The sequence below is a fragment of the Rhineura floridana genome, chromosome 4 (assembly GCF_030035675.1).
Source record: "Rhineura floridana isolate rRhiFlo1 chromosome 4, rRhiFlo1.hap2, whole genome shotgun sequence".
In the NCBI taxonomy this organism is placed as follows: Eukaryota; Metazoa; Chordata; class Lepidosauria; order Squamata; family Rhineuridae; genus Rhineura; species Rhineura floridana.
The window spans coordinates 85560062-85586244 of NC_084483.1; the positions used below are offsets into that span (position 1 = coordinate 85560062).

The 26183-nt window shown below is 41.6% G+C and overlaps 2 protein-coding genes across 7 annotated transcripts in view; one reads left to right on the forward strand and one right to left on the reverse strand.

The window, feature by feature from the left end:
- SESN1 (sestrin 1) overlaps positions 1 to 26183 on the reverse strand; it is a 67919-nt gene that overhangs the window by 29359 nt on the left and 12377 nt on the right. Inside the window, exon 1 of one of the 6 annotated variants that reach the window (XM_061623565.1) lies at positions 11032 to 11076. The exons of 2 other annotated variants lie outside the window; for them this stretch is intronic. Coding sequence is in view for 1 of the 4 variants with exons in the window: in XM_061623564.1 (XP_061479548.1) it covers positions 280 to 354 (75 nt within the window). In the remaining 3 variants the exon portion in view is untranslated. Of the gene's footprint in view, positions 1 to 61; positions 225 to 279; positions 614 to 639; positions 722 to 11031; positions 11077 to 26183 lie in introns of those variants that run through there. 3 more of the 6 variants (XM_061623563.1, XM_061623564.1, XM_061623568.1) reach the window with 3 other exon arrangements.
- On the forward strand, positions 68 to 10718 carry LOC133383239 (segment polarity protein dishevelled homolog DVL-3-like). Its single transcript, XM_061623576.1, has 2 exons — positions 68 to 836; positions 7505 to 10718. The coding sequence occupies exons 1-2, from the start codon at positions 811 to 813 to the stop codon at positions 7779 to 7781; spliced, it is 303 nt and encodes a 100-aa protein (XP_061479560.1). The 5' UTR covers positions 68 to 810; the 3' UTR covers positions 7782 to 10718.

The following is a 26183-nucleotide window of genomic DNA, read 5'->3' on the forward strand; positions in this document are numbered from 1 at the left end:
GAAATGACAAGCGACACAGGTGAAGGTGACAAGATCATCGAAGAGGAAAGCCTTTCCGTACAGGGCGAACTCGACCTGGGCTCACTCGTTCACTCTATTGTTGACTGACAGCTAAGCAAGCAGCACGCGAGCCTCTTCGAGTGGACTCTGCCCAACAAAGGCTGAAGAACCACCGTCCCGGGAGCCACAGCAGAGCACCTCTCCTGGGGGACCGCGGCGAATAAAAGATCCGCCGTCCCCCACGCTTCTCCCCAAGCACCCAACGTCAATCCGCTTTACCTTGCGGCGCTGCACGCTCCCGCAGCAGTTGCAGCGAAAGCCCGAGGTCCGGTTGGTTGTGCTCGCCAGCTTCATGCCTATCAGAAGGGAGCCCGCCGGAGTCACAAGGAGGAGGAGGAACGACGGCGGCAACAACTCAGGCTGCTCAGAGCGTTCGACCACTTCCTCCCTCCCTCCCTGCCCTCGGCCGGCTTCTTTTGGGTAGGGGTAGTAGCAGCAAGCCGACGCTTTAAGAGGAAAAAAGAGGACGGGTGAGGATGCCCAGGCTCAACACAAACAAGGCCAGCAGAGCCCGCCCCCTTTGCCTGCGGCCCACCAATGGCCAGGAAGCAGAGGGCCTCGCGGGCACGGAATCTGTACCTGGAAAGGGGCGGAGGGGTGTCCCGGGAGAAGAGCTCTTGGATTGACGCCCCTCCCCGCGACCCTGAGCCAACTGGGAGGGTAGTTCTCGACTAACATCCTATTCCTTTCTCGAGTCTCACTTAGCAGAAAAAGAAAAACAGCTGCTGGGCTTTTCTAACGAGGACAGCCATGACGTCCGAGCTACAGACAGCAAGGTACAGGCTGTCGCGTTGCTCACCTTTGTAATCAATGACAATTTTAAACAGTGCCTCTGTCCACTTTCTAAACCGCGTTCACGTGCAATTTTAAAAAGCGCTCTTGGCAGCGTTTACAACGCTTGCCTGTTTCTGCCTTGTTCTTTTTTAACTTGCCTTTCCCTGCCACGAAATAGCTGCTTAGGCTATTAAGGGCAGCGGCAACAACACGAGGAAGGGGGCAGTGGTGAAAGTACTGATATTTGCAATATGACCTAAATAACTGTCATTCTCAAATTCTGGACCTTTCCCTGAAAGGGTGTGTATATTAAATTTGCCTGGTACGCAGCCTGCTTACCTCATATACTTTTTAAAATGTAAATTTTGTATTGTCCATAATATTTGTTTTACAGAATTTGTTTTGGATACTAACTTCCATATACCCTACATCGTCTCACAGTTATAGAGAACGATTTTCTAGCCTTTTGGTGCTAGCTGCAGTGTACTTCTAGGAAACAAAGATGTCCAGAACTTTTAATTTTAAAGCCAATTTAGGGGTTCTTAGGTTGAAATGGAAGTGCACATGAAGCAAGGCTAAGGCAGTTCAGGAAAGATTTGCAAAGTGAAGAGGACTGACTCTCTAAAGAGCACATGCACATGTGGGGAATTTATGTACAGTTGGTTCACAGTGTTTACAATACATATCTCCCTTCAGGGAGGAAAACTGCTGAAACTGCAAAAATGTGTTGTTGCTCTCAACTGTGACAGGATAATGGACTCTTTATTTTACTTACCTGTCATAAAAATAGTCTCAGGTTATAAATATGTTTATATACATATTTAACACATAAATAAAATGAAGTAATAAAAGAAAGTTGAACGATAGCATGTTTGAACAACAAAAATGTAAAGATGTTAACGGGAGTTGGGGACATATTACTCTAACACAGATGAATCACAATGTATATTGGAAATAGATGGAGAGGACATCTATTTGGCTGCTGTAATTATTGGTTTTCTGATCTGAATATGCATGTAGCCAGAAGACAAGTTGTGTTGCCATTTAAGCACTACAAAAACAAGTAATTGTCAAGGAGCCCTCTGTTTACACCCACAACTTCATTTAGAATCAATTTCCTTCAACTCTGAAAACAGGTATAGGTGCAAAGGCTGTGAGGGCTGTGAGCACACTAGTCACTTACAGCAATGTGTTTCCACTGGTCACACCTGGGGGGCCAATGGGTCGATCTGCTGATCAGTTGCAAAATTTCTTTGAAGTGATTTTTAAAAAAATGCACTCCAAATGATCCCACCAGGTTTTACAGTAAAAAGGGGTGGGGTTTGACTAGCATCTTGTGCCCCCGTTTTCAGAAAAGAGGTGGAGACACACCAGAACTGGGAGAACAGTGAGTGTGTCTCTTCCCAAATACTCTGACCATCCCTGCTCCCTGTTGGCCTATTTTGGAGCTACACTGAAAGATCAGATATGGAAATCCAATCTCAGTGAATCCAGGATAATCTGGACTATTTCTCGAAAAGGGCAACATATCTTCCACCACTCTTATCCTGAAGTCCTCCTAGTTCATATCAAGCCAAACATCAATTTCCAAGATACCAATGTCAGTTAATGTTAAGCATGAGATCCTACAGACTGTATTTACAAATACAATGTGTAAATTTTGAGTCCTTGCATATCTAGCAACCCCTCCCCCCATGGCTGTTATTTACATTGTACCAGTGATAGCTAACAAAACAAGAGGGGGGGGAAAGATAAGGAAAGTATAATGGAATCCATTTCCCAAATACCATGTGACAGCCTGTATAAACAAAGAAAGCTTCCACACAGAAACTCTTAACTCCCACCTAATACTGATCTACTGAAACATAAATCTTGCAGTGATGTTTATTCAAAAAAACCCCACAAGACACATAATATTGCAATGTTTCCTCAGTATGGAGTCCCTTCTGAAGATGTATTTACTGAATAATTTTTACTTTGGCCTTGTAATCAAGACACTGCACAAATGCACTGGATAGTAGCAAGACTTCTGAAGATACTGTTCTAGCACTGTTGAAGTACTGACCAGCACTGGAACATTATCAGGGATTTAGTGTTGCCAGTTCCATGCTGTGGAATACTCTTCCAGAAGACATTTGGCAGGCATCCTGATTGCTAATTTTCAAACATCTTTTGAAAACCTTTTTATGCCTACAGATCTGTTCAGTTATTTAAATTTCTCAAGATGAGCCTGTCATTTTTTGATTTTGTATTTTTTTGTGTTTTATTGTACTTAATTGTTTTTGTTGTATATTCCATATGGGGGCGATCTAGAAATATTTTTATGAATTATTTGTAGAAGTCTTGCTAGTTATTAATGCGGTTTATCAGTGATGACATAAAACTGGAATTACTGATTTTAATAAAGGATTGGATGTAGACTAGTTTATACTGCAAAGTTGGGAGATAAAGCATTTCATAACTGTATTTTTTCAATTCTTATTACAACTATGTGCAAAGATTCAAGACAAGATTTTGGAGATACTGTTGGGCAGCACAAATAATGAACTATTTTGAAACATATTTGCACAAGAATTCATGACATAGAGCAAATGTTCTGCTATTTTGTACTCTGCATTTCAAGAAGTATTTTGACAGGGCAACCTTCTTCATTTTCCAAATGTCTTGCTTTACTCATAATAATAAGGTCATCTCCGATCTGCTTAAAACGATACAAGTAGCATGGAGCAGTGATATAAGGTAGAACATTTTCTAAAACGTTCAAGTGCTTTATTTTTCCACAAAAAAATTTCCGTTTCGTAAGTTCATTAGTAACAATGAATGCATGTCAATTGAAAATACAACATTAGGTAAGCTTGGTAAGTTCATGTTTTTAGCTTTCTTTGCTAAATATTAGTAAAACAAGCATGCTAAATTGGATCTCTCTAGGGTGTCAAATAATTTTCCAGAAAACCCACACCACTGGTATTAAGCATTTACAAACCAATTAATATTTTTTAAAAAAATTCTAATGTTTAATTCAAAATCCCAGTGTTGCTCACTTATGTTTATGTAAATACAACCTAAAAGTTGGAGAAGTAAAAGGCTATGCTTCTGCTGGAAATCAGAGAGCAAGAGACTCATTTTGCAGCAAGATCCATGAGATCAGGGACTTTCTAGGACTTGCAGTTCTCCTTGCAGGCAAGATATATAAATTGCCATTCTCACCCCATCAGATATTCTTCCCCAACACCTATTTTTCTACCCCCTGCATAAAGTGACGGTTTTCATCATCACTGAGTTAGGGCTCCACAGCTACTCCGTTTTTAGCAGTCATTATGAGATGTATTATTTTGGGAAATTCTGAGCCATGGCCATTTCTAGGCCTGTTACTAACAAGATATGTGAATTTGCTGGCACATCCATGTCCTCCTAGAAGTGCTGACTGCCTCACAACACTTTAGTAGAGTGCTATGCTTCTTTGTAGGCTAACAACACTACCATTATGAATAGAAGCATGGGGAGCTGCCTTTTACTGTGCCAGACCCTTTGCCTATTTAGTTCAGTATTGTCTACACTGACTGCTGCTCTTCAGGATTGCAGACAGGGAGACTCTCCCAGTCCTACCTGGAGGTTCAATCTGAGGCCATGCAAAACAGATGCTCTACCACTGAGCTATGGCCCCTTTCCTCAGTAATCACTGGTGTGGCCATATGGTGGTATTTCAGTGTCTTGGATCATGGAAACACTCTCCATGCAGTGTTTAAAACCAGCAACAGCCAGCATCTGTCTTTTCTGGCAACTGTTATTCTTCAGATGATAGAAGCTATTCCTCAATAGTTGTTAGTGTTACTTTTTGTAACTTGATTAAATAAATTAATTTTCTTCATTAAGATTCAAAGTTTTAATTTCTTGATAACTTGCTCTACGTTCTCATAAGAACTAATGTATTAAACCTACTGAAATGTAAAAAGTTGTGTAATTTTCTAACCTATCAAAGCTCCTGGAAAAGAATAAAAGGGAAGAAAGTGAAGCAGGCAGAGCTGAGCAAAGCAGAAAGCAGTTGAAACAGGTTATGTTCAACTTTCTGATTTTGCCCAGGAACAAAGAAGGGAGCCTAGCAACAGTTTTTACCCAATCAGAGATCAGACAAACAGGTACAAGGCTAAGCTTTTCAAAACCTCAGAAAGGACAGCCTCCTCAAGCAACTTCTGAGATTGTGTACTGTAAAAAATTGATTGTAATTTCACAAGCTGAAATGGAACACGTATTCTCCTGCTCTATGAGATATGACACAAACTAACATCTTTCTGTATAGAAGTTCTCTAATTGTTGAATAAAAACAAATGTGTTTCCTTTAAATTGACTTTTGAACAGTTTCTCTATTTAGCTTCCCTGTGCATTCTAGGACTCTGTGTGTGCTTTCTGGACCTTGGCTCAGAAATTGTTACATTCTGCTCACTATATCATCTTGTTCATCAAAGTATCCCTATTATTAACTGAGACCTCTGCATTCCTAAATGTACAAATTCCAAGATACTTAAGGACTCTTATTTCAAAAAGAAAAGTTAGCCCAGTTTATTGTCACTACAGGTATTCTAGGAACACTGAGTTTTAGAAAAGATAGTGCAGTTGCTTTATGCTAAATGTGTTTATTTTCTACAATACTGTTTAACCAGGATCTCAGTCTTGTTGCTTTTTAAGAGGACTACATGGAATCCTTTGACACTTTGCAGTACAAGTGACATGTCACTCATATAACCTCTGGCTACTCATATTTAACAGTACAACTATTTTAGTACACCCAGTGTAGGTTCTAGAAAACATGTTTACAGGGATAAAGCAAAACCATGCTCAATAGACATGCTATTCATTATCAGCATAAAGTCCTAAATAAAACTACTAAAACCCACTAACTTTAAAAAAATATTTTAAATAGCACACATTCAAAACAACATGCAGAGGCCAACACAAGCTTTGGTGTACTGAAATATGTCCCCTCCTCCCACTGTATGTGGTGAAAAGAGACACTGCTCTTTGTTTCCAAAATGAAATCAATGCTACAGTATTTTCATAATGATCAAGGAACTCATGCCATACAGAAAAAAGACAAAAACAGCTAAGTGTTTGTAACTAAATGTAATTTAGCAACTGTTCCCAAACAAGCAAATAAAGGGGGTGCGTTCAGCCCTCTATCCTCATTAGCCATCCCCATGCTCTTTCTGTGGCTTGGGAAGAGTCTCTTCTGATTCTTCCACCCCTTGAAAACCAGCAGACACAGCTAAGATAGCCATGCAGGTTTCCAGTCCAGGAAAAAGAGAAGCATCATGCTTCTGTTACACAGTGCTCTTTCTGATTTGGCCATCACACACCCCTTTCGCCTAGTTTTATAGGGCTCAGAGAAGTAGTTAGTATAATATCATAAGACTCTTTCTAGCTGAGGAAGTACACACCTTTGGAGAACTATTTGTAAGGGCAGATTAAATTAAGAAGCTAAGGAATGTATCACGCAAGATGCTGAAGCTGGTGACTCAAGTGGTACATACACTTGAGAAGTAGCAGCACAGTACATACGTAGTGCTATGCTCTTGGGCACACTCACAGAGTTTTGGTTACTTGTTTCTCAGCAAGTTCTTCCATACTATCTAAAGTCTTCACTCCACTACACAAAAAGCACTAGCATGTCTCCATCTGTCCACACAATACTCGAAGAGTACACTGGACACAAAGATAGCAATCTCCAGTAACCTATATCCATTTTGTGCCATCAAGGAACATCCAGCAGAAGAGCTGACTTCACATACTTAGTACACATGGATTTCTCCCAACTTGCATGTAGACCAGTGAGTCCCAAGACAGCATTTATTAGTTAAACCAAATCACCATTGCATCTGGGAGGCTTAGAGCCAGTAATGTTCTACTACCTGTAATTTAATAATGCCAATATCATGTCTGGCAGCCATTGCTCCCTTTCAAACTGTAGTCTGAACTGTCACTTTCATGTTCTCTGTTTTAGAAGTATCCATAAAATCCCCCATCACATGTATCTAGATGAGGGAAGCACTATCAGCTATGCAAGGCTAAGAGTGCAACCTGTTCAGGGTGCAACCTGCTAACAGGAAGGTCAGCGGTTGCATTTGCTTAGGTCCCTTCCTAATCACATGGATAAATGGTTACAAAATGTTGCAGCAGTTTTAATAGCATTTTAAATATCTCTTTACACCCCTGTCTTATCCTTGCTATTTGTTTTCCTAAACAGACTAAAGCTCATAGAAGTGAACAAAAATGTTGGGGATTTTGTTGTTCTAAAGAACTGCAGTGGGAAGTCAGTCACATAAGGGCTAAAGATGTTTAACTTGAAGAATGTAAAGTGTATTGCCAGACAAGCAGCAGACATTTTTTCAATACTTTATTCTGTAAATATACAGCATTCATTACTCCAAAACATTTTGCTGTGTACTATCCAACCTGCTCGTCTTTATGATGAACTGCTGCTGACAGATGAGAATTCCCTTTATGCGGATCACTGAGCAGTAGCTATCTACCCAGCCTGCAACTGTTTACCTAAAGTACCTTTCTTCCCTGAGTTGCAAAGGAGGAGGCTTTATCTTTCAAACTCTTAAGAATCCCCAACATATTCCTGCAGATCTATCTATACATAACTCAAGACAGGCCGCTTCTGTACTAACAGGTCCGGGCTCAGCCGGCGGTGCCCTCCGCGAAGAGCAGCGGCGGCAACGGCGGTGGTGGAGACCAAGATCATCTACCATCTGGACAACCAGGAGAAGCAGTACCTGGTGAAGCTGCTCATCCCGGCTGAGCGGGTGACACTGGGCGACTTCAAGGCGCTCCTCAACCGGCCCAACTACAAGTTCTACTTCAAGTCTACGGACGATGATTTCGGGCAAGAATCAGATGGTGTTAGTGAGCAAATCCTTTACAACAGCTGCTCAATGTTTGAGGACTAAAATTCCTGGAGTGGCAGTGCTACATCTTAAGGACAGATTATCTCCAGGCCTGTAAAGAACCTTGTTTTTTAAACAATGTTAATGTTTTGTTGTTTGAATTTCTGTGCACTGTATTCTTTTCTGATGTGTATTTTGTATTTGTGTTTATTTTATTTTTTTGTGAGCCGCCTTGAGGGCCTTCGGCCAAAAGGCGGCATAGAAATAGAATGAATGAATAAATAAATAAATATACTTTAATTGCTGTAAACCGCCCAGAGAGCTTTGGTTATGGGGCGGTACATAAATAAATAAATAAATAAATACACACACACACACACACACACACACACACTGTTGAGACTATCCCGGATCTTAAAATTTTACCTATATTTTTAGGCAACTGTGTGGGTAGCAACTTAAAAAAACAGAAATCAAGATAGCCAGTATGATCAGAGTAACATATGCTAAAACCTTCACACATCCACCCCCACCCCTATTGTTGTCTTAGCCCTGGTTGAAGCTGCCTCAATTTGTTTGAGGCCTCCTACATAGACAAGCTGTTTTCTGACAGCTTATCAGGAACAGTTAAGTGACTAAACTTCACAGAGCGGCTTTGTACATTACAAAAATGAACACAGAAGACATTGAATGCAGAAAGTGGCATGAAATCTGTATATATTCAGCCATATACTTAAATCCAAACTTTGTGGGTTTAAATCATGCATATTTTGCTGGTAGTCTCCTGCTCATCAGAAGGGAAGGTTTCCCTTTTTATTCCAAACCCAGGGTAGTAGTAGATGGAAGGAAATGCGAATAGGAGACAGGATCCTATTCTCTCCTATTCAAAATACAGGAACAGACTATGGGGGATATATTACCTGCCACTCACTCTCCTAAAGTAGATGCTTTGGAGTTTCCGTTTTTTTGAGAGGGTAAAGGGGCTGGAGAGTATAAATTGTCATTTTAATCATTTTTGGTGCAAAATTTGTTTCCTTGCCCCAGAAGCTAAATCTAGATAAAACAGAGGAATTATGTGTGCCATATTCACAGGTCCATGAGGTGCAGAGAGGGCCTGTTCTGGACAGAGTTGCATTCATCTGGACGAAACAGATATGTAGCTTGGGGGTACTCCTTGATTCATCATTGTCACTTAAGGTCCAAGTAGCTTCAGTAGCTAGGAGTGCCTATTTCCAGATCTGTCTGGTACAACAGCTCCTTCTGGAAGGGAATAACTTAGTCACTATACTCCATGCTCTGGTAACCTTCAGATTATATTGTTGCAATGGGCTCTACATGAGGCTTACCCTGAAGATGGTCCAGAGGCTGCAACTAGTGCAGAATATGGTAGCTCAGGTCTTGGCTGGGACATAGCCCAGCACAGCCTGCCACAGGCCCCCACCTCCTCTCTGTGTGTGTGCACCTATGTGCACACTTAAATATACCCACTTGCACCACCTTGCGCATCAGCATGCATGCCTGCTATCACCCAAGATGGCAGCAGGGACATGTTGATGCTCCCGCCGCCATCTTGGGTGATGGCAGACATTCCACGTGTAAGGTGAACTGACTGGGAGTATTTAAGTGCGCACCAGCTACATGCATGTGGGGGTGATGTTGGCTGGGAGAGCGGAGCTCCTGGTCCCCAATCCATGCCACCATCCAGGCATGGGCCACGACCCAATGCTGGTGGGTATCACGGAGCGGGAGCTCCACCCTCCCAGCCACAGGGCCCTTCAACTAGCGGCAGGGGCCCTCAGCCAGTGCCTGTCCTGGCCACCCGCTGGTGCTGGGCTGCTGGGGCATTGTCAGGACAAGCCTAACACTTGTCCTGAAGTCGCTGCACTGGTTTTCAACTAGCTTCCAAGTCCAATTCAAGGTGCTCACCTTTGTGTTTAAAGCCCCAAATGATATTGGCCCCAAATACCTGCAAGAGCACCTCCTCCCTATAAGCCAGTCAGGATTTGCAGGACAGAGTCTTCTTATTGTCTCCCTTGGAGGTACCCTCCCTACAGAGGTGTGTCAGATGGTATCTCTCTATAGCTTTAAGCGGTCATTGAAGATGAACTTCTTTGCCTTGGCTTTTGATAGTTGAACTGTTGTTAGTGTCCCCCTATATATCACCTAGATAACCCATCCTGGGACATTACAGTGAAAGGCAGGTAATAAATATAATAAAAACAGACTGTGCTATGGTGTGAAAAAAGAGTTTAAGTAGTTAAAAGTCTGGGATTAAGTTTGAAATACTTATATTTCATGTATCCAAAGCTAGGATGTTTTTGTGTATTTTTTATGAATTACATGTCTTGTCTGAATGTGTCAATATTATACTGTATTTTTACTTATGCTTTTAGATGTGCTGTAAGTTGCTTGGAGACCCTTGGCCTGTGATAAAATAACTCTGCTACCAATGTTCAGTTTGCAAGAGCTCTAGTATAGCAGATGGGTCACAGCTGTGAATATGGGGCTAAAATGAAAAAAATAAAACAAAATAAAGATGTGTTGCATTTTAGTCATATGCAACCCACACTATTCACTTATGGGGGAGCCAGTTCTTAAGTATAAATAGTTCATTTAAAGGGCATGAAAATTTAAATTTTCCTGAATTTTTTAAAGATTTTAAGCTTGCTATGTAGAAAGTTATTTTGAGCTTGTCAGCTATAAGTAATATTGTAAACATGGAGATTAATGGGAAAGTGTGTGGTTAAGGTGAGAAGCAAAGAGCTCCTATGCACAGTGATTTCCTAAACTGGTCCTTTTTTATGTCTAGGTATCAACAGTAGACAGGCAAACAGAAATGGTGTTTCATGACATATTTACAGATTAAGTAACTGTTTTTAAAGTGACTTCTATGTAGCTACATGACTAAAAAATGATCAAAAGAACACATAGGCTGAAGTTGGTGAACTGAAAGTTAGCAAAGAAATTTCCAATTGTTCTCCAAAACGGAAGACTGAAGCACTGAAGCAAACTGAGTATCTGGTCTTATTGGCACCAAAATAATAGTAGTTGTACATATTTCATTTACAGTATCATCTACTAGAGCCACTTATGCTCTCAGAAACTCTTGTCATCTCACAACACTATTATATTGTTACTAGATACCAAGGTTTTAGTTGGTCATTTGCATTCCTCCCTTCCCCCAGTGCATAGGTTCTACAACACAGTTTCTCAAAAGCCCGATGTTCTTTAAGGTCAAGCGAAGTATTTGAATTTTGAATTTCAATTAAGAAAACTTTTACTTAAAAACTTTTGTCTTGTACAATATTCATACCAAATGTTTGAATCCAGTCTCTTCTTTCCCCAGCCTCTCCAATCCTGGTCGATGGTGACTGCAGGGAAATAGGGTAGTTTGAGGACATGTTTGCCTTCAGACATAATCATTCCAAAAGCATTAAACAGAGCTGTTATCGTACTGTTACACCATATATGATAACACAGTACTGAGAACAGTAGCACATTGCCTGAAAAGTGATAATGTGGACTGAAAGCAAAGAACAATTAGGTTTAAAGGCGAAATTGCCTCCTACATTCTGGGTTATCTGCCAAACAGAGGAAGTTTTAGAATTTTACAAATTAAAAGTCTCTACTGGAGATCTCCACTGTTCAATATTAGTCAGAAATGAAATATTTCTGTAAAAGGTGACCTATAAAAGTATTTACAGCAGCACATTTTTGAATTGCATAATAAATTGGTAATGTTTAAGAATTTATTCATTTTCCAGTACTGCAAACTGAGAAACACTTTGCATGCACACAGTACACAAAGACAGTTGTCATTATGGAGTTTCCTTCAGTATTGTTATTTCCCATTTTTAAGATGCTTGGACAATGTGGATATGTTGCAGTTCTGTGCTTAGATGACAAATTTGGAATGATTATGTACATTATACAAAAATATATAATCCAATGTGAGACAGGTATTTTGTGACCTTGCCATTTCATTGATTGTATTTATTGTATATTTTGGGACAAAAAGTGTCACAAAAAATATTTTTTAAAAGTGCCTTTTGTATGGTTAGGCTTTACTGTTTACCATCAACTTTAGTAAAATGCTGACAATGATGGTACAACACCGTTAATTACTAGTTTTACCAGCAAACACCTTTAAATAGGTCATTTATTTTAAAAAAAATTGTACCACTCTTTTTCAGGATCTTCCTCCACAAAGCAGCTAACAATCTCAAATAAAAACAAACTCCTTCCAGCAATAAAATATTTATTAATTTATTCTTTGATTTATATCCCGCCCTTCCTCCAGCAGGAGCCCAGGGTGGCAAACAAAAATGCCAAAAACACTTTAAAACATCATAAAAACCGACCTTAAAATACATTAAAACAAAACGTTAAAAACATTTTTTTAAAAAAAAGCTTTAAAAACATTTTTAAAAAGGGTTAAAAACATATTATTAAAAAGACATATTAACAAGCAATTCTAACACAGACGCAGACTGGGATAGGAACTTAAAAGTGTTTTTTATGTGATTTTATTGTATTTTACTTACTGTTGTGCACCGCCCAGAGAGCCTTCTGGCTGTGGGCGGTATACAAATTGAATAAAATAAATAAATAAAAATAAAATAAAAAGGCTGGTTGAAAGAGGAAAGTCTTCAAAAGGCGCCAAAAAGATAGCAGAGATGGCGCCTGCCTAATATTCAAGGGGAGGGAATTGCACAGAGTAGGTGCTGCCACACTAAAGGTCCGTTTCCTATATTGTGCATAACGAACCTCCTGAGAAGATGGTATCTGAAGGAGGCCCTCACCTGCAGAGCGCAGTGATTGAGTGGGTATATAAGGAGTAAGACGGTCTTTCAGGTGTCCTGGTCCTAAGCTGTATAGGGCCTTGTACACCAAAACTAGAACCTTGAACTTGGCCCAGTAGCAAATGGGCAGCCAGTGCAGTTCTTTCAGCAGCGGGGTGACATGTTGGCGATACCCTGCCCCAGTGAGCAGCCTCGCTGCTGCATTTTGCACCAGCTGCAGCTTCCAGACCAACCTCAAGGACAGCCCCACATAGAGCGCATTACAGTAATCCAGCCTGAAGGTTACCAGTGCATGGACAACAGTGGTCGGGCTACCCAGTCCAGAATCAGCCACAGCTGTCTTACCAGCCGAAGCTGGCAAAAGGCACTCAGAGCCACTGAGGTCACCTGGGCCTCTAGCGACAAAGATGGATCCAGGAGCACCCCAGACGACACACCTGCTCTTTCAGAGGGAGTACGACCCCGTCCAAAGCAGGCAACTGACCAATTATCTGAACTTGGGAACCACCAACCCACAGCGCCTCTGTCTTGCTAGGATTCAGACTCAGTTTACTGGTCCTCATCCAGCCCACCACCAAGTCCAGGCAGCAGTCCAGGGCTTGCACAGCCTCTCCCGATTCAGATGTTACGGAGAAATAGAGCTGGGTATCATCAGCATACTGCTGACACCTCACCCCAAAGCTCCTGATGACTGCTCCCAAGGGCTTCATATAGATGTTAAACAGCACGGGGGACAAGATGGTACCCTGCGGCACCCCACAGCACAACTACCAGGGGGCTGAAAGACAATCACTCAATGCTATTCTCTGACAGCAACCTTGGAGATAGGATCAGAACCACTGTAAAACAGTGCCTCCAATACCCCACCCATTAGGAAGTTACATCATGGTAAACAGGTACATGGGATATTTCCCAAATATCCCTTAAAGTGACCATGCAATATTTGTTTACTCTAACACGAGCCCACCAACAAAGCCTGCCAGAGCCAATTATCCCAGTAGGCCTCTGCGAGAATTGGGAACAGTCATACCCATTCAAATTTTTCCACACAGGGCACATCTACTCCCCCTCCGTCTCACACCCAGGGAGGGCCAGCCTTCTGCCAGTTACAGACTCTCACTCTGAAGGCATCTGGCGACTTCCTTTTATCATTCAGTTCACTGCACAGGCTCCCACCCTGTGCAGGAAGTACACATGCACCACACACCCTCCCCACCACCAATCTCCCCTAGACTGGTTTAAAAAGAAAAATTAAAAAGAAAAAGAAAAAAGAAAAGGTAATAGAAGGGGGTAGCACCCTCACAACTCCCTAAGGGACTCCCCAAGGGGAAAGGTGTTGCCCCTTCGGTGGAGACCCTGCCGGTGGCAGACCCGCCACCCAAGGGCAGCTGGGCTTTTATGCTTCCTGCCCCAGCCAGCAGCTGATGTAAGAGGCTGCAAGATTAACTGCAGCCTCTCTCTGGAGCCAGGGTCAGGCAAGGGTCCCAGTCCTTGCAGCACTTACTAGGGACCTCAGCTGTCTCAAGGGATATAAATATAAAATATAAATATAAAATATAAAAATACAAGACACAGTACAACTAAACAATAAACCAGCATAAGCAGTAAAGTATAGAAAATGAAAAAGAACCACCCCAACAACACTAGGTACCACTTCCTCTATCCACCATTTTCCTATCACCATCCCATGCAGTATATGAAATAGGGGAGGAGAGTATAAGGCAGGGCTGTGGAGTCGGAATCGTGGAGTCGGAAACAATTTTGGGTGGAGTCGGAGTCGGTAGAAATGTACCAACTCCGACTCCAAAATAAATTTTGATTGAAAAATTTTTTAAAATATAAATTCAAAATGTCAAAGAAGCTTCCTATGAACCCAGCTGTAGTTGAGCATTTCACCATAACTCAAGATGGAAAACATTTTGTGTGTCAGTGTATGACACAGGACCCAGATGAAGACAAATGCTGTGATGCCAAGATCAGCACATATTCAGGCAGCGATAAAAATGCTCCTATGAGAGTTTCCAATTTAAAAAGACATTTACAGCCCTTTCCAGGGCTGTGGAGTTGGAAGCAATTTTGGGTGGAGTTGGAGTCGGACAGTAGAAAAATAGAGGAGTCGGAGTCGAAGGTTTGGCGTACTGACTCCACAGCCCTGGTATAAGGAGAGAATGGTGGGAGTGAATGTTATCAGAGAACACCAGAGTGCAGGGAGATGGAAATCGCAGCACACATGTGGGACAAAATCATCCTGCCTTTTGCCATTTCTGGCTGGTCTGTCTGCCTACTTTCTCACCCACCTTCTGGATATGAAAGTCAAGTGGGAATTTAGTCTAAGGCAGAGGTGGGGAACCTTTTTTGGTCAGAGGGCCAGATTCTTTTCTTGCCAACCCTCTGAGTGGGCAGGTTCAAAGCCCAATGCATCAAATAAAAGTCAACCGAAGTCCTTAACTTTTAAAGTTTAAACACACACACAAACAAAGGAAACTATGGGAAAGTTATTCACCACAGAAACCATGTCCACACATACAGTGCAAAATAAAACAAACCTCTGTTGGGCAATCACAATTCTCAAGCCACAACTACAATTAGAAAAAAACAAGTCTATACTAAGCATGCAGGAATCTTGCAGCTTAGCACACATCAAGGAAAACATTTTCCTCCTTGTTATGATGCAGAATTCCTGTGTGCCAAGTTAGTGGAAGCTGCAGATTTTTTTAAAAAAAAAACAAGTGTATTAAATGTTGCTTTTCCTGCTGTGTGTGCTTTTTTAATTGAATTTGAGAACAGCTTTTTTTCAACTTCAACTACAAGTCCAGGATGCCAAGGGTGAATGGGAGAGAAAGAGAGGAAGGAGAGATCGCAAACACCTCCAAGCAAACTACATTTGCCTCCTCATCCCTGTACCTGCCTCCAATTGCCATTCATCATCTGGTAAGCCTCCTACCATCAGGTAACACAGCCCAGCAGCTGAGAACAGCAGGAATGGAGGACTCTGCAGCAGTTGCCAATTAAGTACTCTCAGCAGCAGAATCATATAGCTGAGCCTCATCACATGGAGTGGGCTGCTGTCTGGCAAGTTGGCCCCAGGGGGTGGGGGGAGTCAACACCAACTTATGTCATCCCTTTAATATTGGAAGGAGAGCACCACCCCAATTTGGTTTCTTGTTTTCTTCTCTTTCTCCATCTGTGGGTATTCTAGTCTTTCTATTGTATGTAGCATGCATTTGGGGTGTATGAGAGGGTAAATTGCATGATACATATAGGTCTTATGTATTTTGGAGTGCCTAGTGAGAGATACTGGCATGTCCCAAAGAGTTTATAACTGCTGGGTAGGAGTCAGGGGTAGAGAAGTGATTGTGAATGCTGCAGGTGAGAGATGGAGTAGAATACCTGCTTATTTATTTTGTTTCCTCTGATGGAGGGTGGGTATATTTATGGCAGACTGTATTGTGGTCTAACTATTGTAGATTGATATCTGCAGAGCCTGGTATACTGAATTTGTCCAGCAGAGCATCTATCTATCTATATAATGTATCTTAGGGGGAGAATACTGGAGGAGAGGGTTGTTGGGCAATCTCTGTCACTGATCGAGGGGGTCTCTCCATCCTTGATACTAATGGATGCTCTACCACTGTCTCCAACAGTCTGATGTTCTACTGTTGAATGCCAGGTTGGTACATAATAAAACCATGCTGATCCATGATTTGATCATGGATGAATGGGCCGACCTGGTGTGTATCATTGAGACCTGGGTGGGGGAGCTGGGTGGCCCAGATCTGACTCAGATCTGCCCACCTGGGTACTCCGTGCAATATCAGCCCAGACTGGAGGAGAAGGTGTTGACTGGAGTCCATAGGAGTTCACTCCCTATCACCCTTTCTCTTGGAGCAGAACTGGAGGACCTGCATCCGGTGTCAGGCCAAACAGACTGATTAGGGATGCTGTTGGTGTACTGCCCACCCTGCTGCTCAACAGCCTTCTAATTTGCTGCCTTCTTGAGGAACTGACCAGCTGCGTTATTTCATGTGGTCTGGAGGTTGGTCACTCCTGACCAGAAGGGAGGACGTCTGGAGCACACAGTGCCCAGCTGTAACCAGCTGGCTAAACATTAAAAGGATGAAGTCTCTACTCTGCAATGATTTAGACATTGCTGTTGTGGCAGTTCTAAGGTGTCCAACACAACATCAACCCATTGTTATGGGATCAATTCCAGCCTGATGATGGAGACCGGATGCTTGCAGTGATGCGCCTGACCACCTGCTCATTAAATCCTTGCCCATTCTGGCTTATTAAAGCTAGCCAGACTGGGGTGACTAAATTGTCACTGGTGTGGTAAATACATCTTTGTGTGTTGGTGTGTTACCCACTGCCCTTAAAGAGGCAGTGGTACATCCATTTCTTCAAAAGCCCACTCTGGACCCAATATAGTGTAACAAATATAGATTAGTACCAACACCCCTTTCATTGCAAAAGTGGTGAAGGCGGTTTTAGAGCAACTGCAGGTATTTGTGGATAAGACTGATGATCTAGATCCATTACAGTCTGGATTCAGACCTGGTTTCAGAACAGAATCAGCCTTGATCACCCTGAAGGATGACCTTTATTGTGAGAGACAGTGGGAGTATGACCCTGTTACTTCTGTTTGATCTCTCAGCGGCCTTTGATACCATGGACCATGGTATCTCCTGGCCTCACTCAGTAGGAATGGATATCAGAAGCATCGTATTACAGTGGTTCCACTCTTACCTTCAGGGCCATGTCCCGAAAGTAGCACTGGGTGAGTATTCCCTGGGCCACTGGCACTTGTGCTATGAGGTTCCACAGAGTACTATTCTCTCCCCAGTGCTATTTAACATCTATATGAAGCCATTGAGAGTGGTCATTAGGAGTCTGGGAGCAACGTGTCATTAGAATGCTAAGGCCCCCAAATAAAGACATACAGTGCCTTGCAAAAGTAATATTTTATTTTGAAACACTGAAATTAAACATTAATCATTTTATGGTGACATTGGTTTTATGTTGGGAAATGTTTGTAAGAAACATAAAAAGCAAACATGTTGCTTGCTAAGTATTCAACCCCTGTGCTGTGGAAGCTCCCAGTTTACACAGCTGAAAGAAAGTACCCTATCGAGGACACAATTACCTTACCGTTGGCCTCCACCTGTGAACCATGAAAGCTGCTGTCACATTGTCAGGATAAAAACCCCACTGTTGCAGGATCATTGGTCAGGCTGTGGATCTGCAAGAAAATGAAGACCAAAGAGCATTCTACAGAAGTGAGAGATAATGTAATACAAATGCATAGATTAGGAAAAGGGTACAAAATAATATCCAAGTGTTTGAATATCCCAGTGAGCACAGTTGGATTAATAATCAGGAAGTGGAAGCTTCATCACACGACCCAGGCACTGCCAAGAAAAGGCCATCCTTCAAAACTCAGCGCTTGAACAAGGATGACACTTGTGAGAGAAGCCACAGAGAGGCCAACAATCACTTTGAAGGCGCTACAGAGTTCAGCAGCAGGGAGTGGAGTAATGGTGCACCAGTCAACCATATCAAGAGCTCTGCATAACACTGGCTTTTATGGGAGGGTGGCAAGAAAGAAGCCATTACTCAAGAAGTACCATCCGAAAGCATGTCTGGAGTTAGCCAGAAAGCATGAAAGTGTCCCAGCTGCAATGTGGGAAAAGGTTTTGTGGCCAGATGAGACCAAGATAGAGCTTTATGGCCAAAATTCAAAGCACTATGTGTGGTACTAACCTAGCACTGCCCATGGCTCAAAACACTCCATCCCTGCAGTGAAGTATGGTGGTGGCAGCATCACGCTGTGGGGATGCTTCTCATCAGCAGGGACTGGGTGTCTTCTTAAAATTGAAGGAAGAATGGATGGAGCAAAATACAGGGAAATACTGCAAGAGAACCTGCTTCAGTCCACTAAAAAAATGAAGCTTGGAAGAAATTCACTTTTTGTTGTGAACCAGACAGTTGGGAGGGGGCTGGTCGAAGCCGAGTCAGAAGATGAGGACTTAAGACTGGGAGTCTGGGGTGGGGGATGACAGAGGGGTGAACTCACAGGAAGCCCCAAAGCCCGCCTCAGTTCCCCCTGCTCCCGACATCTCTGCAGAATCACCACACTCTCCAGCGGGACACGCCCTCACCGCCCACCTCTGAGACACAGCCAGGTATGTTGGACATTTCCCCGCCTAGCGCTGCCCAGTTCCCCAAACTGACTGTTAGAAGCTCCCCTCTGTCAGAGGGGGAGCTTGAGATCAAACCACCTTTGTCCTGTGTGCAGAGGTGCCAAAGGCAGGAAGTTCAACAGTCAAAGCTGAGGAGGAGCCTTCGTGTGCACACGCAATCCAAGCCTACTTAAGTTGACTTGGGGGGTGGGGACCCAGTTGCTGAGTCAACGTTTTAGTGCCACATTAGCATGCTTAGTCAGTGTCAGCTTAGGGTCAAAGTTCCTAGCAAGTTTAGTCAGGTTAATGAGGCGCACTGTTTTTGATGTATCTATAACTTTAATAAAAAGAGAAAAAGCCACAGACACATCTGCGGCTGAGTTCTTCAACAACGGGCAGGACACTTTTCAGCAGGACAATGATCCCAAGCACAAGGCCAAAGCAACACTGGAGTGGCTCAAGGTGAATGTCCTACAGTGGCCCAGTTAAAGTCCTGATCTCAATCCCATTGAGAATCTGTGATGCTCTTTGAAAATTGCAGTCCACAAGTGATGGCCAACCTACCTGAATGACCTGGAGCAAATCTGCCAAGAAGAATGGGCCAAAATCCCTCCAACACTGTGTGCAAAGCTGGTACATACCTACCCGAAAAGACTTAAAGGTGTTATTGCAGCAAAAGGTGGGTCTACCAAATATTAATGTGTGGGGGTTGAATACTTATGCAAGCAACATGTTTCAGTTTTTTATGTTTCTTACAAACACTTCCCATAAAACCAATGTCACCTTACAATAATAGATTTGGAGTTTCAGCATTTCAAAATAAAATATCATATAGAATGAAATTACAATGTACCATTTGTAATTCAATAATATGAGAGCATATGACGAGGTGTGCCTGGCGCCAACACTGTTATCTTTTCAGTACCAGCTCAAGATTTTCCTCTTCTCCCAGGCATTTTAGCATGTGTTTTAAATTGTTTTTATATTGTTTTAAATTTTAAAATTGTGTTTTAAATTGTTTTTAAAATATGTGTTTTAAATTGTATATTTGTTTTAATGTTTTTGATTGCTGTAAATCACCCAGAGACCTTCGGCTATGGGGCGGTATACAAGTGCAATAAATAGATAGATAGGTAGGTAGGTAGGTCAGGGGTCTGATTACTTTTGCAAGGCACTATGCTTCTTTACCTTTGACTCCTGAAATGTATTTTGTGATTTTAGGTTCTTTAATTGTTTTTAATGCGTATTTGAAAATTGTTGCAATCTGCCCTGGGATATTTGGTGAAAGACAGGCAATTTATTATTATTATTATTATAATTATTATTATTATTATATAACATTTACTGTCTGCTATGAATCGTCAAGGAGACAGGGAAGCCTAATGATTGACTGGCCAAGTGAGAGATAGGAAAGTGGCAGAAGTATGTGTGGAAAATGGCAGGAGACTACCACATCATGCATATATGCAGGCAGTAGCGCAGGTCATCTTTCCCACCACCAACACTGTCCTGTGTCAACCTACCTTTCCGAATTGACTTAGACCACTGTGCTTCTGCTATTCCATCTCAGTTCTCTTCCTCTCCTGGGCCCAACACATGCCCATCCTACTGCTCTCCGCCATCCTTTATCTTCATCCATTTTAACAAACTGTTATATTTAAGGATTTTAGCAAGCAGAGAAGTTTAACATTTAGACAATTTCAAAAATTTGTATCCAATATTTGGTTGTGCTGTAACTCAACAAAAGTATCTGTGAGATCTCAATTACAATTAAGTGTACCCTTAAGAGAAGAGGAAACCTAGTCTTTAAGCAACTTCTTAACAAGTAAACAATGATAATTTTCTTCCACAGCAATTGAGCAAAATGTTTAACTGTGCAGTTTTCCACTTGGAGCAAAACAGAAAGGTTAACCTGTTTTCAGCACAATGCCTTTATGTGGGAGAGAATTGCTTATCTGCTTCCCTCTGGAAGAGGTTTGTTTCATCTTGTATTTAAATACTCTGAGGGCACAAAGATGTTTCCTGTTCAGTGATGTATCACAGCCAGATTTTTTATTCTTTCATAAGGAATTGTAATGAGAACATAATCCAGTGCCCCCAAAATAGCTAAGCCAATTTCCAAACAATTTCCTCCAACACAGGCAAAATGTAATATTGATAAATATGTATTTATTCACTTGGTATTGATTACCTGTACCTGAAAGGCAAATTAAGGGCATTTTAACATTACACTTTATTCCACAGTGAATCATATATGAAAACTGCTAGTATGAGGCTCATGCTTAAATCAAATAAGCATTCAATCCAGTGTTTTACATTTGAACAACACAGGAAACACAACAAATGACTGAAGCCTCCCTTGTTGGAAGGTGAAGAAGATGGGCTTTGCCAGTGTTACCTCCTTTCATTTACATTATTCAAGTACAGAAAAAGCGTTTCTAAAAGAACAAAGATCTCTGTAGAAACACAAAGTCAGGTTTTGATGTCTGAAAGGAAAATTTGCTCATCAGATACATCAGTAAATGTTCTCGAATTTCTCAACACAAGTTATAGCCCAGATCCTTCAAAGAAAAAACCAAGACAGCTTCATTGGACAGAAGTCCACAAATCCAATCTGGCAATCACAGAGAAGCTCTGAAGTACACTTCATCACAAGAACATCAAAGAAGCTGCCAGCCACATACAGAAGTAGAGAATGCCTCTTTCAAAATGGCACCAAGCTATGTCTTGTTCTGGGGCACAATGTTAGGATCAGTGGCTGCTGGCTGCAAAAAGGGTCAAAAGGGATGCATTTATTTTATTTCACTTCTGTGCAGCAGGAAGTATGAAAGCTTTCCCAGCTATTAAAAACATTAGTTGGCTACCAAGCTCAGTCAAAATGTGCGGATCCCTGCTCATAAGGAAAAATTTGCACAACTCTGCCTTTCACCTCCTTTTTATCTCTACTGCCTCCTGCTCTTGCATTTCCTTTAATCCATATTTTTACATGGCATGTCTGTTCCTTTTACTTTTTAAACTTGACAGTAAGAATCAATTAGGGTTCTGCCAAACTAACTGCCAAGATGGAGTTTCACAGAAAATGTAAGGTGTGTGCAACCCTGTAGTATCTCTAGATCGCTGCCATTGTGCACTTTATTATTAATTAAGAATGGGTATCATTCTAAGGAGCAATTTGGAAACTTGGCATGAGGGCAATTTACATAAAACTCAGTAGAAAAATAGTATGCATGCACTGATTGCTTTTTAAACTCAGATCTAAGAAGCAGTTGTCCCTAGAAACAGCTGAAGATTTTTAAATATATATATATGCACATTACTGCACAGAGTACTTGCTGGCCATAACCAAAATTTCCTCCCATGGTATCTGTAGGTTTTGGTGTGTGTTTTTAAAGGAGCCAGGTTCTGCAGCTTCTACTTGCTTTCATTTACAAGTACCAAATTATTGTACTTTTTTTACTTGATTTAAAAACTAACACTGCGTATAACATGATAAAATAGTAAGATTCGGTATGGGCTCATGCTAAACATACATCTGTAGTAGCACTATTAATAAAATCTCAAATGCCTGATTGTTAGGAACATTAGGAAATCCTTTATTTAACATGCTCACATGCATTATTGTAGTTAGCCTGTACTTTGTATTGTGTGTGCATATATACATATATATATTTACATATATATATACATATATACATACATACACACACACACACACACAAGATTTAATATAGTTAAGCTATTACATAGCTTCCTACGTATGCCAATGTACTATTAGGTTTGAAAAACAACTAAGCTTTAGGGATCTTTTCTTTTTTAAAAATGAACATGGCTCTCTATCATAAGACCTACCCACCAAAAAAATAAAAAAGACAAAAACCCACATAGTACTCACTGTTCTCAAAAGAAGCACACTTATTCATTCCCTTCATTCATAGCTAACCCACCCAAATAATTTGCAATAGTGTAATTATGTTTGTTTGAATATGAAGTGTTGCATAAAAGGTTTCACTGAAATGTACAGAAGATTCTATCTTATTTTTAGGGGATAAACAGATTCCAGAGGTGTGATCTCCTTCAGCCAATCACAAAGCTAAGACACAATGCTACCATATCTCCATGTCCTATTACAGCAAAGGGAGGCTTGTTTTTCTGCTTTGTCTGAGATGTTAATGATGAATGGCTGCTTCAGGGAAAAGATCAAGCTGTACAGTTGAGATTTATTATGAAAAGCAGATGGAACAAACAGCAAGTGTCAGAGCAGAAAACATGTTCCTCACTGGTGTTTGTATCACTTTAAACCTAAACTTACAGGGCCAAATTAGACAGGATAGCAATAGACCCACAAACAATTTGCTGCTGAACCTCTTAATTTTTAGAATGCAAAAAGGGAGTGGAAGGGTGCTAAAGAACAATGTGAGCAAGTAGGAGGAGCTGAACCCTTTGCCAGACCTTAATACACTAAACTATTTTAGAAAAAGAGCCCTCACCACACATCTTTTTACTTTTGTGGTCTACTCTGCCTGATGCTATTCAACACACACTACAACTTTACAAACAAGAAAAAGACGATGGCATTTTATTCTTTAAGCTGGGGCTCCATAACCAGAAGTAAACCCCCCCGAAGAAAAATGGCTGAAAGCAAGCAACTATGGATGAAAAAACCAAGGATTGGAGAAGTTCATCTCCTATCAGTGCCGCAATTTAAGTACAAAATCCCTCACAACCACCTTTTTGTAAGCGATTTGGCAGGACCCACATTGGGTACTCTGTAGTTACTCACTTAGGCTGCAATCCAATACACACTTACCTGGGAGGAAGTTCTATTGACACCAAAAGAGCCTACTTCTGAGTAGACATGTATTGGGTTGCAGCCTTAGTTTCCTTGGGACACCAAAAAGTAGTAATGGGTACCAATCTCAATATAAACATTACACAAAGGCATCTCAGATAAAGATGGTATGCTATCACTTGTACTGAAATTTTTGTATATTTTGTATGTACAAACTCATACTCCAATAGTACTTTAAGTTGCCCTGAGAGTATTCATATTGAAGGGCAGCATAGGAATGTTAAAATAATGAATAAAATCCTTAGCCCATATTCCCATGCTCAATCTTCTTACATATTACACAAAAGTGTGTTCCGTGCTGGAATTCTGTATGCATTTACAAAAAAATGCATGTGAAATTCTCACGTAAAAACAATCTACCTCTAGGTTTCCTATCCCTTCTGTGTGGAGATTTTATAGCATGTAAAACAATCCTCCAGTGCCTCAAACGGTTGTCCATTTCTAAAGTTTTCATCAGAAAATACATTTTGAGACTATACTAGGGATTTTAATTTCTCAAACCTGAGTAACACATACCAAAACATGGCTGAGATTTACAAGGCACTTTCTCTTCTGCTGCCACTTCACCTTCCTTAGATCAACATCCACACAAGCACCATTTTTTCTAGCTTCAACCATAGTCTCCCCCCACTTTCTAAAACATACTCACCCCTTCCAAAAACAAACCTCTGGCTTTGGTGTTCCACAGAGGGTTTAGCTACTGCAGCTGATACCTACTTCTGCTCCTTGGCTCTTCATTATCTACTTAAAAGATATTTGTATCTCGCTTTGGAGGGAGACCTCACAAAGTGGCTTACAAAAGAACATACAATATGCATTTTTTTAAAAAAAGTTACAATAAAAGGAAAAGGCAACTGTTTATAACAAGCGGGGGGATTCTCTGGCCCTCCATATGTTGCTGAACTACAACTCCCATCAGCCCCAGCAAGCATGATCAACGGCCAGGGATGATGGGAGTTGCAGTTCAGCGACATATAGAGGGCCAAAGGTTTTCCACACCTGGTTTAGAACAAGCTATAATTGCCTTGAGGGAAGCTCAGAACCACCAATGTGGTCCTTTAAGAAGCCCCTATTGTGGCAGCTGGGGGAGAGAGGGGCCACCACCAAGAGTTCCTCAGGGCAAGATGATCTTTGGAAGGAAGAATATGTCTATCTCCTATACACACACCACACACATTGCTCATCTTGTTTCAATCCACTTAACTGTACACAGGAAGGGAGTGGTTTTTGAAATTTTCTTCTTCGGCCAACAAGGATCCCAGAATAGCATATATAAAACCAATAAGATATATTTATGGACTGCTAACATTAGTGAATCAAAAGGGTAAAGGTAACTTTTAACAGTGATAGCTAATTGTGGTGTCCCACTTGCACAAACATGACTTTCCTGTCTTCTTTCCCCCTACAGCATACCTCCAAGGGTTGGGAACCGTCCTAAGTAGACTGTGAGGGTGTAGAAGGCTGCAGGGAGGAAAAGAGGAAGCGGAAGTCCCATCCCCTCCTCTGGTGTGATACTGGATCTCACCCTACACATGCAGCATATCACTAGTGTTTTTGCTTACTTGGAAGTTAAATCATATTTAACAACAACTTCTAGAAATGTTTTTTTCCTCTGTTTCACGTCTTTTCAGTCTCTTCTGAACAAAAAACTGTTGTAGAAAATTTAAGGTGCCAGTCCTCATTCAGCTGATCCATGCCTAATCTGCCTCAATGGCTTGTGCCAAAAATGCTCCTGGAGGAATGGGCTGAAGAGAACAACAGTGTTGTATAACAAGTATAAACAAGTTTACATCCTTCATGGTTTCTAAAATTAATTAAGCATGGACATTAAGAGCAAACAGAAATACCACAGCTGGCATTTTCCTATTTGTGATTTTAGGAGGGAAAAAGGAACTGTTCTAGTTGTTAAAATAGCTTCTGTTCCTTATGCACACCACTCCACAATTTACATTTTCAAACATTTTCAAAATATGCAAGAACAGGATTAAAATACTTGCATTCTCTACATGCCTTTTTCAAGATGCAACAGTAGCTTCTCATATGTGGAAATCAACATCTAAAAAGGCTTATAAAAAGTTCCTCAGTGTGAGTTTAGAATGATTAAAAAGTGAAGATAGTGGCTAAAAAATGGAAATGGACTGCCTTCAAGTCAATCCCGACTTATGGCTACCCTATGAATAGGGTTTTCATGGTAAGCTGTATTCAGAGGGGGTTTACCATTGCCTCCCTCTGAGGCTAGGCCTCCCCAGCTGGCTAGGGCCTGCTCAGCTTGCCACAGCTGCACAAGCCAGCCCCTTCCTTGTCCGCAACTGCCAGCTGAGGGGCAACTGGGACTATGCAGCTTGCCCATGGCTGCACAGGTGGCAGGGCACGTAACCCCTGAGCCACTCACTGTGGGGGTAATCTTTGGTTGGCCCTTGACACCCAGGAGACATGAGCGGAGATGTGAACTCACAGACTCTGGACTCCCAGCCAGACTTTGCAGGTCCAGTTAGCCCCAAAGTAAACACATCTAACCCACAAGATAGCCACATCCCTGTTGCTAGACTCTCACCTCCTTGAAGGCTGCCTGTGTACTTAATGCAATTGCCTTACACGTGCCACCCACCAATGACATATAAGACCATACCCATCC

What these genes read in the sequence shown, in the direction of transcription:
- LOC133383239 (XM_061623576.1), top strand. Translation starts at nt 811, where the DNA reads ATGACGTCCGAGCTACAGACAGCAAG. An exon ending in TCCGAGCTACAGACAGCAAG is followed by an intron (nt 837 to 7,504) that starts GTACAGGCTGTC and finishes CTGTACTAACAG; the next exon opens with GTCCGGGCTCAGCCGGCGGT.